We start from the raw sequence: 15185 nt of genomic DNA on the forward strand, positions 1-15185 counted from the left end.
TTTTTTCCTTTCAAATTCCAATAAAAATTATCTTTCTTTTATTCTCATAACATTCATCATTTTAAAAAAACTTGAAAGGAATGACATATTATTGGAACGAAATGCAACAAAATATTATTTTAGTAAAACGATCTCTCAGTTAATATAAAAGAAATAGGAGATATCTCGTGCTTAAAGCACGGATCAACATTTTAAAAAAAATTATAATATAATAATAAAAATTATTGTGTTATTTTTAAAAAAATAGTTATTTTTTTTTAGAGAATATTTTATTTTTAATTGTTTTGTAAATCTATTAGTCTATTTGAATACAAATTATTTTAGAATATTATTGTATTTTATTTTTGACGTATTATTACAGTTTTATATTGTTTGTTTGTTGTATTTGCATCATTATTTTGTGAAATATAAAATATTAATTTTAATATTATAATTGTGAGCAAATAAAAATTATTAATTTATCATCTATATACATTTTCTAATGGCAATTGAATGTAATTTTTTACACATTCTAAGGTTAGTTTCATATTTGTACTTCTCAGTTAATATAGTAGGATTTTCTCCTTCTAAAAAAAATTTCTCTCCTTATAGAAAATATATCTGCAGAAAAATCTATAAAAATCTCTTAGTTAACATACTTTGTATTTACCACAAAACATTCAGAGTAATTGAAGTTACAAAAAAACTAGACATATTGACGATTTTTTCTAAATGTTCAACAGTCAAGGTTTTAAATTTCTTTGTCATACAAAAGGTAATATGATAGAATCTTAGGAGGACTAAGCGCTACTTGAATTCATAGAATTTTTATTGATCTATTGTCAATCAAACTACTTAATTCTTGAATGATTGCAATACATATATATTCTTATTTTTCATGGAATTATTAAAACCTAGGATTCAGAAGAAGCAAAGACCATTAAAGCTTTTAATATTTATGTCTTAAATATTAATAAAATATGTAAATGTTTATGTAAAGTTTTTCAAATCATATTAGAAATTGATTAAAATATTCCCCTTTAAATTCTGAAGAAAACAGAGCAGCCACAACTTATGTGTGTTTCTCTCTTTACTTACTTTTTAACGTATCACGTGCCTTGATCATCTTTATTTGTTCGTCAACCCTAGTTTTTTTTTATTCTTCTCCTCCGTTGTTAATCAATAGGTGAGAGAACAAGCTTTCTTACAACACAAGCCAATTATGTCCCAAGGCAATCAACGATGTTCAGAATCGCTGAAAATAAGAGAAAACTTGGAACCTATCCCAACTGATCTTATTCTTGAGATTGCCGGCAAAGTCAATCACTAGGTTTCATAGTCTGTGTCAAACTTCTCATTTATATGTTTCGTGTGAGTTTTATCACTCTGTTGGCTTAACACTCTTCTTTTCTGGCTATCCTGTAAATGTCCTAATTAATTGTGTTATGTTAATATATTTAGTACTCTTGCTTTTAAAATAAAAAAAAAAAAAAATTTGTTTCGTAATACAAGGAATAACCGCTTTTAGTTCATTCTAATCTAAACAAACCACGCAAGAACAATTGGATATATAAGAAATTGAACTGATTCTGTCAATTTTGTTTTTTCCATGTAAATAGGAACTTCCTGAAGATGTATTGGATGATTGAAGTAGTGTCTGTATGATTCAAGACGTGATACATGATTGCTGTTATTTTGTGTGTGTGAGAAGTTTCTAGAAAGTTTAAGAAGGCAATATTGAAGGACTGTTTGAGGATGGATTGAAGAGGAAAACTACTATTTCTTTGGTTGATTAAATTGAAGTTTTACAAGGAAAAAGAAAATATCAAAAAGGAAAATGTCTTTTCTTACGGAATTTTTTCTTATGGAATTTGGAAATCTTCTCCTATAGTGATTAGGAAGTCTTGATGGATATATAAGGAAGTGTTGGGCACGTCTTAGAGAAGGAAGAGAGCTGAGGCATAAAGGTTAGAACCCTAGAGAGCTTTCTGTTGGTGTGCGGCTTAGTTTCGCGGTTTGGTGCTTGTGTTGTTCAAGCTTCTTTGTTCGTCGGTGTGACGTGTGTGTGTGAAGGTTGCTCAAGAGAGTTGAAGACTTGAAGTCTAGACTCAGGGGAGTTTAGCCCAAGGTTAGGATATCTTGGTTTAAATCTAGGCTTATTGTTAGTCTAGTTAAGGGTAGAGAATTATCCTTGAGATTTCATGTTATAGAACGGAGCGGTGAATTAAGAGGGTTGTGCTTGATTTACGCGTTTGCAAATAGGTTGTACTGTATTTGCTTTCTTGTTCTAGTGGAATCGAAATCTGGACGTGGTCCCGGGGAGTAGGAAAAACCCAACCTCGTAAACAAAGTTTTTGTGTTCTTTACTTTCTGCACTTTATTATTGCCTCATCCGCATTTACACTTCCATATGTTTCCTCAGATCTCTCCTAGCACCATATATATGCTTGGGTGCAATGTTAATTTTCATTCGCCCATCTAGCTTCAATAACTTTTTTTTGTAAATATAATGAACACTCGAGTTTATTAGTTAGATAAGATTACATGTATAATTTATACATACACTACAAGAAAATAAATTTATCAAGACGAAAGATTTAGTCACAATAAAAAGTATTTAGTCACAATATAAACATTATTACGAATTTGTTACGACTTTTGAATGGTTGCAATACAATGGTCACAAATTTTTATTTGTAACAAAAACGTCACAAGAGTTGCAACGAATATAATAGTAACAATTTTGTCATCAATAATTACGACACGAAAAGTAACAAAATTGTCTCAATTACAGACTAACAAAACGTCTTTAAATCGTCACAATTCATGTTTCAAATAACGTTTTAATTATGTATCTTATTATTACGAAACTATAGTCTCAAATAGTCACAAATGATAATTAAAAAATTTCGCAAAATTTTAACAAATACTCAAAAATCATGATATTTTGTGACTATCATAATGTCCAATCTTATCATTAGAAGTTAGTTTCAAATGGTCACAAGTTATTACTAAAAAATTCATTGCATATGATAAAAATTATAACTAAAAAATTAATCTCAAAACAATATTATTTTTTAAAATTTATAATCATACAAATTTTTTATAATCATAAACATTAGATATACATTATAAGCTATCTTTATTCTTACAAAGAAAATAAATCACAAATTCAACCAGCTGCACATATTCGATCATAACTTTCATATTATAACTCTTATGGAAACGATCTCAGGCTCTCTGGAAAGGTAAGACTCAGATCTTTCCAACGGCGGATAGATCAGCTTCTGGTTCAATTTGTAACAGTGGGAAACGATTTCATAAGATGACTGATGTTAATTCGCGGATCTGCGCAGAATATATTTGAGAAAACATGTATAACTTTTAATCTACAAAAAAGGTTACAAAATCCTTTGGGGGAAACTTACATATATGGGTTGGGAAATTTCTCACCAAAATTCGTCCATAAAGGAGTTTGTTTACCCTTTCTTTTCCACCATCTTCTAGGACATGTAAGATCTGTCCTTAATCACAATTGTTTCTCTTTCTCTCAAATGGTTTACTCTATCTCTCTAGGTTTTGGAGGCACGAAAATATAAAGAATAAAACTCTAATCATCTCTTAAATAAGTCTTGTTAAATTAGGATTAGAGATTTGGTTTAATGAGCTTTGCATAAATGACATAACAATTTACACTATTTTATGACTAATGTTTACTCATTTTAATGTCACAAATTGTGACTTGCATATCTGTTATAAGTTTATAACTAATTTGCAACAACATATTGATCACAATGTAGTCATAAGAGTGAAGATTAATATTATCGTAGCATATTCGTCACTATGTGTGAAAAACTTTCGTTACTGATTTTTTCCGTCGTAATATAGTGACGAAAATACTATGAATTTGTGACAAATAAATTTAGTCATAATATCGTATTTAAAGTATCACAGATTTGTGACGAATTTTTTTTGTCTCAAAAATACGTCTCAATAAAATTATTTTCTTGTACTGATACAGAGGGTCAATGTGTTACCCCAAGATGTACCATAAATTATTTTATAGAGAAAATAGAATACGTAAACAACTGTATATATGTGTTACACGTACAAGACACATTCGTGTCACAACGGGAAGCGTCTAAATCCGACCGAAGTATTATCGTATGGTCGATCTGGCTCGCTAGGAACAAAATGATCTTCAATGGGAAGCGTCTAAATCCGACCGAAGTATTATCCCAAGCTATATATGTGGCTCGTGAATGGCACCAAGCACAACTGATGCCTCTAAGAGCATTTTTATCCCACATCCCGTGGGATGTCTTTATAAAGATCTGAAGCAAAAAAAATTAATAAAAAAATAAAAAGTAAGAAAGAGAAAAGATGGAGTGTCTTCGGCGAGACACGGGATGAGAAAAAATCAACACGTGTCTTTGTATTACTTGTTCAAATGTATTAAAGAATTAGAATATTATTGTAAAATTAAAATATTATATTTTTTTAGTTTTGAAAACATTTGAGTGGGTGTCACCAATGGGTTTGCTCTAATAGCAGGAATTCGCCAACCCCGATTCACAGAGCAGATCCGAGAGCGACCACATGCAATACCGATGCCGTCTGGAACATCGGAACAAAAATTGCAGGCTTGGGCTGGATCTTTAACACAACGGACCATCACACCATCACGCAAGGATCTACACACGCCATGAATGTTCGGCCTCCACTGGTAGCAGAAGCGTTGGCAATTCTCCACGCTATCCAGATGGCCATAGATCTAGGTTTGACCAACCTCCACATCGCTTCGGACTCAAAACAAGTAATAGAAGCCATCAATTCGGGATCTCTGACCAAGGAAATCCATGGGATGCAGTACGACATCCTCGCCATATCGTCAAAGTTTCAGACAATTTCTTTCTCTTTTATTCTCCGATCGTTTAACAGAGAAGCTGATGCTCTAAACCATGTTGTATTGAACCCGGTTTAAGTCTAATTAAAATCAACCTTTTGAACCAAAAAAAAAAAAAAAAAAAAAANGGAACTTCCATATGTTTCCTCAGATCTCTCCTAGCACCATGTATATGCTTGGGTACAATGTTAATTTTCATTCGCCCATCTAGCTTCAATAACTTTTTTTTTTTGTAAATATAATGAACACTCGAGTTTATTAGTTAGATAAGATTACATATATAATTTATACATACAGAGGGTCAATGTTTTACCCCAAGATGTACCATAAATTATTTTATAGAGAAAATAGAATACGTAAACATGCTGTATATATTGTTACACGTACAAGACACATTTGTGTCACAACTTTCGTAAATCTCACTATGCTTTAATCCAATATACTGTACTTTAAGTTGGCGGGAAAAGCTTCAAACATAAAATAAAATAAAATTTTGAGAAAGTAAAATACAACAAATGGTTTATAACTTTTGTTGTTAGTTTTGGCCCAATTGTTTTCCTAAATCCAAAATTGTTGTGTGATTTTCCTAATGTATTTATAAAACTGTTTTTCCGACCCAAAAACAAAACTAATCTGTCCTTTTCATTCCAAGCATTGTATCAATTTTTCCAAATCTCCCTTACAAAAATACCACGACCTCTCCAATTTGTAAACCCTATCTTCTCTCCTACGCAACACACAAAAATCTCGATGAAGAGAAAGGTTCCCACCTCGATCGACTCAACTGATCTCATACTCGAGATACTCTCGAGATCTTCAGCAAAAACAGTTTCAAGGTTTCGTCGCGCTTCCAAATTCTGGAGTCAACGCTTCGCCGTCAATATTTCACAGAGTTGTTCCTAACAAGATCATCAGCTAGACCACGTCTCTTAATCTCCCTTGAAAAATCCGGTGAGTTGATCTTCTGCTCATCTACTCAGTTACAGAATCCTGAGGATTCGTCTCTTGTAGTAACCGCCGAGTTTCATATTAGTTTCCCTGCAGATTGGCGTTTACAAAATTGTTATGCTGTCTCTGGATTGGTCTATTGCCTTAATTCACCGTTCTCGGTGGATAGATTACCTGTGATATGTAAACCTAGCACGGGACAACACGTAAGTTTACCAAAACCTAAAGTGACCAAGGCATTGGTGCATAACTTTTTTGGGTATGATCCGATTCTAAAACAATTCAAGGTACTGGTCATGAGCCATGATAAAGACGTTGCAATCCAGGAGGCTTGTATTTTGACACTAGGAACTGCACAGTGGAGGTTGAAAAAATGGAGATGTCTCCATTATCCTTTGTCTGAGGGGATATGTATCAATGGTGTTTTGTATTATATAGGTCGAGTAGTAGAAGGTTCTGCTGTGGTGATAGTTTCCTTTGATTTTAGGTCTGAGGGGAAATTCATGTTGATTCCGGAAGTTAATGGCATTGCTCTTTGGTCAAGGCCTAGTGTTTTGGTTAATTTCAAAGGTAAGTTAGGAGGAATTCAGAGTGAGTGGCGTGCTAATGATGCTGTAGATGGAAGGCTTAGCCTTGTGTTGTCTTTATGGGTTTTAGAGGATGTTGGCAAGCGGGAGTTTTCTAAACGTGTCTACAATTTGCCGGAATTGTGGGAGAACCGAAACGTTAATGCCTCTGTTCACAATGCTGGAGTGACTGCTACTGGTGAAGTTGTTTTGTCGAGAGAGTGTACATCGTCTAACCCATTCTATGTTTTCTACTTCAATCTTGATAGCTACACTCTACGAAGAGTTGAGATCCAAGGATTTGAAAAGCTTGAGAGATATAGAGTTCGAGCCTTTGTAGACCATGTTGAGGATTTAAAGTTTCTAGCAGCGAGCTAAAGTTTGGTTGTTAATGCATTAGATTCTCTCTTCTTTTTTTTACTGATTCGTACGTTTGTGACTTATCTTAATTAACCCATTAGATTTCCATTTACCTTTTTTTAGTTATATTTTTTTTTTTTCCTTTGAACTTGTTAATATATTTCCTAGATATCATCTCCATGATTCTTGTGTTGGAGAGCCAATCCAATAAATTAATGTTTGAACCCACTTTGTTTCACAAAACTTCTTTCATGATATTCTGTTTTTATCCCATGTCTTTTTATTGTCTCAGAATCTCAACTCGACATCCGGGTCAAGGACATGCATAACAACCAAACATGTTGCAACCTTGGACACATGGCCAACCATGAGAAGGTACAAACAGGTCAAAATCCAATATCACAACTCGGTTCCGAGGTAACTTGGATTCTAGACTAGGAAAAAAAAACTTGCACTTTGCATGTACAAAGAAACAACAACAGTGGGACAAGTTCAATAATCAATCTAGTATAGTGATTTTATTAAGCAAATTTATCTTCGACTCTAATTTTGGTTTTTCTTAATATGGCTATCTTTACTTAATTTCACCAACATATAAAACAACGGCCGAATCAACCCATCCTTTTGTGCTTTCTGTGAAACATCTGTCTTCAACTTCTCCGGCAATTCATCGGCTGCCCAAACCCTCCTTTCCCGTTGCCATTAGACACAAAATTCGTCCAATCCTCCAGCATTTGTCTTAAATCCTTGACCTTATTATCCTGTCCAATGCAACAATTCCCATGCATTACGCAAACTTTGGTAATATCCCAATCTCGTTGGCAAAAATTCCCAACGTGTGTCATATCGAGAAATCTCATTTTGAGCCCTATTTTCTTCACGTATTGGTCATCTTTGATCCGGTTAAGCACGTCCTGCTCGTTTTCGCCAGGGAATCTTAGTCTGGACTCATACCAATAGTTGTAGAAGTCGATTGTTCTGCGGTTAGATATGACAAATTTAAATCCGCCATTGGCTGAATTACTGGTGTCGCTATGATTCCCGTTGAAGAAGACATCGCAAGCGATCTGAAAATCTGCATCCGCAACAAATCGAGGAAATGGATCTCTAAGCCAAATTGTATCCATGTCCTTTCACAAACATTTGGCGGGGAAAAAAAACAACAATATTAGCATATGTATATACAAATTCACTTTCAAGATAAATCGATAGATATAAATAACCAAACTTAACCTAGTTGAATAACCAAATGTAAATCCTAAAATAAAGATGTAAAGCTTAGAGAGCTACCGTGAAAAGGAAGTTATATCCAAGCTTAAGCAGAGAACCTAAGAACTCGGTTCGGCGCCACATCATCTTGAGGTAATCCGGCACCATGAACCGCTTCTCGCTGGAGAAATCAACTCCGGTAGTCTTCAGAAAGAAGCACCGACGGGGTAAGACTTCCAAACACCGTGTGTAGGCTTTATCATCTAAACACACCACCACAACGTGGCGGAGTAGCCTCTCCGTCCCTATTCCGATACGGAATCCCTCAAGAAACACATCAAACATCGAATTTGGCTCCGCCCAAGCCTGATTCATTATCATCACTATCACTGTCTTCTCCTTGGTCGCTGCTTCCCTTAGGACTCTTGCCAAATTTCTCCTATCTTCTGCCTCAATCTATCAACCAAACAAAACTAGTTCCTTGACTGAAAATACTCCATTTAAATTCAACAAAAAAAAAAATCCTCAAAATCTCAAATTATATATTTAGAATCTACTTCGCCAAGACTACTTGCTCGCCGTAATATATATATATATACTAGAAAGTAGTCCGCGATGCATGGGTTATGTATGTATTTGTTTTATATATTTGAAATATAAGATGAAGTTTTTATTCAATTATATATGTAATGTAAATGCAGTTGTTAATATGTCTTGAAAAATAATTTTAATAATCCTGCGGCTCAACTACAATATTATAATTTATACATATTATATAGTGTTTCATAAAATGGTCATGATGAGATAGAGAGAAAAGTTAAAGTACATGTTACTAAATATTTGTGATTACAATGTAGTGTCTAAATTATTTAAACAATTATGTTATTATAATAATAAGACTATTAGTTACAGCAAAATCAATTAAGTTTGGTCTTTTCGTTAAATAATTAAAATAAATTATACTTAATTATATTTTTGGTTTTTTGGAAAGTTAAAAACAAAGTAATCTACGGAAAAACTGTAAGGCCTTGCTTAATTACTTTGATAGATAATTTATGTTATCCTATATACTAATTTTACTGACAAATAATTATATATATGATAAGTCAATTTTAATATAATTTACTAAAACGATGTCACAAAACAAATATCTTATAATCTAAATTTAAATATTTTTTTTATAAACACTCATGAAAAGAAAGTGTGTCAGATATTTTTTTCTATATATTATCTCTATTTCTAATCAATTTAAAATAAATAGTATAATTAAAGATAAATTTATTTTTGAAACTATTATTTTCTGTTATTTCATTGGACGATAAAACAATTATGTTATATACCATTGTGTTTATTTTTATATTTTGGTACATATGTCTTAAAGAGAGTCAAACTGTAACTTATAGAACATTAAATACAAATTAAAAATTATTTGAGTTGTTTCTTTAATATAATATATATGATTATTGAAAATAATGTGAGTTTTCATATATTAGAAAATCTTCTAAATTTTAAATTAGAATATCATAAATTAATTTGTTTTCACTTTAAACTTTAAAATGTATGAAACCATTTTATAGTAATAGGTCAATTAACTACAGCAAAGTCAACTAAATTTGTTTTTTTTGTTAAATAGTTAAGATAAGTATTTTTGTTTTATATTTTTTTAGGGAAAAAATGATAAGTTGTCTAGAAAGAAAATTGTAAGACCTTACTTAATTACTTTGATAGATAACTTTACTGTCATAATTTAAAAGTAATAACTAACAGCAAATTATTGTATATATGATAAGTCAATGTTAAAATAATTTCTTAAAACAATATCAAAAAACTATTTTTATACTATAAGTTTAACTAATTTTTATAAAAATTCATGAAAATAAAAGTTTTTGTCAAATTTAATATTTCTTTTTTATCTTCTATATATTATATCTATTTCTAATCATTTAAAATAAATAGTATAGTTAACAATAAATTAATTTTTAAAACTTTTGTTTTCTGTTATTTCATTAGATGATAAAGCAATTATGTTATAATACCCTTATTTTGTTTTTTTTTAATTATCGCATATGTTTTAAAGACAGTCAAACAGTAAAACTTATTTGAGTTGTGTCTTAATGATTATTGAATATAATGTGATTTTTTCATATTTTAGGAAATCTTCTATATTTTTAAATTAGTATATCATAAATTAATTTGGTGTAAGTTGTTACTTTTAGAGTATGAAACCATTTTATATGCTTTTGTATGCTTATGCTTTTTCACTTTTTGCTCTTGTATTCTTCCCAAACTTTTGCATTTTCAATCAGATGGCAAAAAAAAAACCATTTTATATTTTTTAATTGGTGTAGATTAATTTGGTTTCAATTTGTTTATATTTTTTTAGTTTGGCTGATCCGTGTTTTTCATTTTTAGGTTACATGGTATATGATATCATTATGAAATATATTAGATGTTAAAACTAAAAAATGGAAGACGTATATTTTGTAACAATGTAAAAAAATTTCAAAAAGCAAACTATATTATATAAGATATATTTTTAAAAACCTATAAACCATATAAGATATAACTAAAATAAGATATAAATTAAAGAAATTAAATGTTAAATTTAAAATTAATGAACTGGACAGGTGTCACAAAAATAAAGTGACAAATGTCACATTGTTGAGCAAAGTTAGAAAAAACCTTCTCATGTTATATAAGATATATAGCTAATATATACTATTCTATATGATAAATATTAATAATATATACATAGACGTTTGTCGTATTATAAATGCAAAAAAACGAAAACTAGATATATAAAAAAATCGTATTTTTCGTGCATATATATTTTTACGTAAACTTGATATATGATAAATATGTAGATCATAAAATGAAGGTTACAAACGTTATCAGTATTGTTAAGTCTCTGCTTGGCTGCGATCACCGGCGGCACAAACGCTGAAAACCTTGACATTTGCTGCAGCGGTAGAGGCAGTGGCTGAACAAGAGAAGCCAAATAGTAAACTGCTAGAGACAGCAAAACTGTCAAAACTGATAATAATACAATCCACTTAACCACTCTAAATTTTGCTTGAAGTTGCAATAACATTTGTTTCAGCGGCTGCTGCTCTAGACCGGGGAAGCTGTTAATGGTGGTGGAGCAACTGCTGGCAGCCGTTTTCTCAGTGATGATCATATTTCGAATATGGTCTAAAGTAATATCTCTTTCGCTTAGTATTGTTTAAATGTATTTTTGGACTCATGCATGTGTATCGTTTTATAACATGCATGATGCATGATCGGTCATTTTCATGTGTATATTTACTTTAAGTTTGTTTCTTTTTTTTGCAAACTTAAAATACAAATCTCAAAATTTTCGTTTCATATAATTTGAGACCTAAATTGAATATTATTGTGAAAACAGGTTAATGCGTCTCTATATGTATTAAATTTATTTGTTAATTGCAAATGTAAACGTCAAAGAGAAAGACAAACAACCAAAAAAAACAAACAGTTATCATCAGTTGCGTTTATGTTTGCAACTATATATTACTTATAAATTTCGAAACTTTTCGGTTTTATGATTTTTTTTTTTTTTTGGCAAACATAAAAAATTTCTGTTGAGATTGAGACGTAGCTGTATTGAATCTTGTTGTGAAAAAAGATGCGACTCCATATGCATTAAATATTATATTTTTCAGTATTGGTAAGTAGAATTAGTAGTAGTGACAAGTGAAGTGAGTGTCTTTTTCCAAGGTAGCGTGAACGTAACAAACTTGGCGTATGAAAGTAAATTAATACCAATGACATTTAAGCTCATCATCATCTTCGCCCTTCCTATGATTCCTCTTAACATGACATGACATCACATTAATCACAATAAATAAAAGGCGTATCAAATATTTAACAAATGGCCTATTAGCTCAGTTGGTTAGAGCGTCGTGCTAATAACGCGAAGGTCACAGGTTCGATCCCTGTATAGGCCACTTTTTAAAATCTTTGATTGTTTACTTAGTCAGGATTTGTTTTTCTCATTTTCTAAATAATAAGAAACATTTTCCATCTAATATATTAAAGTAGAAGTCGAGAGAGCTCACAGTCAATCTCGTCAAAAATTGACTTTCTTTGTCCTTAATGAAAAATGCCTTTTTTCGGAGAAGTTTTTCCTCTCTATTTAGGTTGCTGAAACGCACCACATTCATCCTCAGACTTAAGATTACTAATTTGCCATTAATGAGATTCAAAACTGGACCTTTTTACCCTTTTCTAAGTTTAAAAAAAAAAAAAAAAACGAAAATTAAAAAAAATCGAAATTTATTTTACAAAATTGAAAAATCTAATATATTTACACAATATCTCTTTTTAAAAAAATAGAAGATAAATATTAGAATATATTACGAATATTTGTTTAAAGAAAATTCTATTTTTAAAAATATTAAAATGGTAAAGATAATTATGACGTTTTTTCTTCTAAGCTATATATATATAGAGGCTCAGCCAAAACAGTAGAAGTCGGATTCATAAAGCTAAACATATATTTTGAGAGTATAATGTTTCTTTTGTATTATTTTGGTTCTAATGAATCAACTTTACTATTGTATGATTTTGATATTTTTTTTCATGTTGATGTACTATCCATATGCTTTGGTGCTTTGCATGATTAATTTTTATGCTGCTATAGTTTTTAATTATTATGTTGAATCATATCAAAAGTTTTACTTATTTTATACTGTTTGGTTGTGTTTTAGGTGTACCTTCCATGGACCATGGATGTTTTTTGTATATCAAAAACAAGATTAGACGAACAAGTTGATGAGGCAAGCAAAAAAATCAAATCAGTAGATAATTGTTTTTATTTGTTTTTTTATAGTGGTGATTGTTATTCAATTTTATTCTTTTGGTTAAACATGATTATATTTTTATTCCATGATTTTTTATTCAACAAGCAAATGAGCAAACACAACTTTTGACAATTTTATATGATTCATGATTCTATTTTTTTTATGCTTGTTTTTTTTATTGGTTGTTTGGAAAGCAAGATTAAGCAATCATAGACTTTGTCTATGGATTCTCCATCTTTAAAAAATATAGGTTGTATTATTTTTTATATTTTGTTTTGTAGTTTAGTAATTTGAAATAATTTTTTCTATGTAACTTAATAAATATTTTTATGTTTCAGTTGAATTCATGGATGATCATTGATCATAATTGTGGATCTACAAAACTGAATATAATGAAATTCAGGTATTAATTTTTGCTAATCTGAATCTTTATTTTTTTTAAAATAATATTGTTGCTAACTTTTTTTTGTAATAATTATAGTTACAGAAAATTATGGTGGATTCTGTTCATAACAAATTTATGGTAATTTTCTAAAAACTTGGATTTCTTTCTGTTTACAAAAAGATTTAAATTATAATTCTATTTATATGTAACCTATTACATATATTTTTTTTTTTGTTTCAGTTGAATTCATGGATGATCATTGATCATAATTGTGGATCTACAAAATTGTATATAATGAAATTCAAGTATTAATTTTTGCTAACCAGAATCCTTAATTTTTTAAAATAATATTGTTGCTAATATTTTTTGTAATGATTATAGTTGCACAAAATTATGGTGGATTCTATTCATAAAAAAATTATGGTAATTTTCTGAAAACTTTGATTTCTTTCTATTTACAAATAAATTAAATGTTTGTTATGACTAATATTTAAATAAATATTTGTGACTAAGGGGGGTGTATTCAACTTGACATTTTAAGTGATTTGTGTGAAATTTACAAATTCTATGTTATTCAATCATGGATTTTAAAAAGTCTATTAAAATCCTCTGTTATTGAACTGATGATTTAAAAATCTACTTTAAAATCCACTGTTATTCAAAACAGTTTTGTGGATTAGGATTTTAATAATTTTTAGGATTCTGGAGGATTTTGGAGGATTTGTTTAGTTAAAAATACAGAAATCCAAATCTCATAGTTTTAGGTGGGATTTGAAAGAATTTTACAGAAAATCATATGAACTTCCCTAAAATCTATCAAAATTCTAAATTTTCTAAATCCCATCAAATTTTCTAAAATCATGGTTTGAATACACCCCCCTAATATTTGTGACTAATATTTCTTCTTCCTCTTAAACTGATAGAAAGAAGAAGGAAGGAATATTAATTGGATTCGAGACTTTATATCTCAGAGATTTTCAAGAAGGAAAGAGATTAAGGAAGACTAGGAAGAGTTTTTTTATAACAATTTACAATTAATGTTTATTTGAAATTGCTTTAGATGGATAAATAAAATATAATAAATAGTAAATTTCCCATTTTGTTTAATAAAAAAAATTAGAAATATAAATTTTACGTCTCATTTAAAATTTAAAAGTAATAGAAAATAAATACTATAATATATTAAAAATATTTCTTTGAGAATATCCATGTTTTTAAAATTAGAAAATTTCTACAGACCTTTTGTTTCACTTTTAAAATTATTTTTCTTTTAAAAATGAAAATTAGAAAGATAAAAAACAGAAATCAAATATTCATATCCAATTTTTTTTAAAATGGAAAATAAATACTTAAATCTTTCTTAAATGTTTGTTTCAAGAAAATTTATATTTTCTAAAATGTTAAATTTCTATAGATAATTATAACGGTTTGATTTGGATAGAAGGAATTGAAAATCTCGAGAGGATATACTACAAATATCTATTTAATTTGATGATATGACACAATCTTTTGTGATCTCGACAAAATCTCATAGGGTTGATGTTAATCTCCGGAAATCCCATGTTATTTCGGCTGGATACTCTATCACCAAAAGAAAGAACAAAGATTCTAAATAACACAAAAGGTCATGACAATTAAAATGTATATATGTTGAAAATATAACTTTTAAAAATAAACTGTNGATTTTAATAATTTTTAGGATTCTGGAGGATTTTGGAGGATTTGTTTAGTTAAAAATACAGAAATCCAAATCTCATAGTTTTAGGTGGGATTTGAAAGAATTTTACAGAAAATCATATGAACTTCCCTAAAATCTATCAAAATTCTAAATTTTCTAAATCCCATCAAATTTTCTAAAATCATGGTTTGAATACACCCCCCTAATATTTGTGACTAATATTTCTTCTTCCTCTTAAACTGATAGAAAGAAGAAGGAAGGAATATTAATTGGATTCGAGACTTTATATCTCAGAGATTTTCAAGAAGGAAAGAGATTAAGGAAGACTAGG

The 15185-nt window shown here is 29.8% G+C and overlaps 2 protein-coding genes and 1 non-coding gene across 3 annotated transcripts; 2 read left to right on the forward strand and 1 right to left on the reverse strand.

The window, feature by feature from the left end:
- On the forward strand, window positions 6130-6777 carry LOC104759582 (putative F-box protein At5g52620). Its single transcript, XM_019238946.1, has one exon. The coding sequence runs from the start codon at window positions 6130-6132 to the stop codon at window positions 6775-6777; it is 648 nt and encodes a 215-aa protein (XP_019094491.1).
- On the reverse strand, window positions 7148-11180 carry LOC104757504 (uncharacterized protein At4g15970-like). The gene is made up of 3 exons (XM_010480252.2): window positions 10856-11180; window positions 8050-8424; window positions 7148-7889 (listed from the first exon to the last, which is right to left on the reverse strand). Exons 1-3 carry the CDS (start codon window positions 11144-11146, stop codon window positions 7410-7412), a joined length of 1146 nt encoding a protein of 381 aa, XP_010478554.1. The 5' UTR covers window positions 11147-11180; the 3' UTR covers window positions 7148-7409.
- On the forward strand, window positions 11863-11936 carry TRNAI-AAU. Its single transcript has one exon. It is a non-coding gene; the product is annotated as a tRNA-Ile (tRNA).

This window comes from Camelina sativa, chromosome 17 (genome assembly GCF_000633955.1).
Source record: "Camelina sativa cultivar DH55 chromosome 17, Cs, whole genome shotgun sequence".
In the NCBI taxonomy this organism is placed as follows: domain Eukaryota; kingdom Viridiplantae; phylum Streptophyta; class Magnoliopsida; order Brassicales; family Brassicaceae; genus Camelina; species Camelina sativa.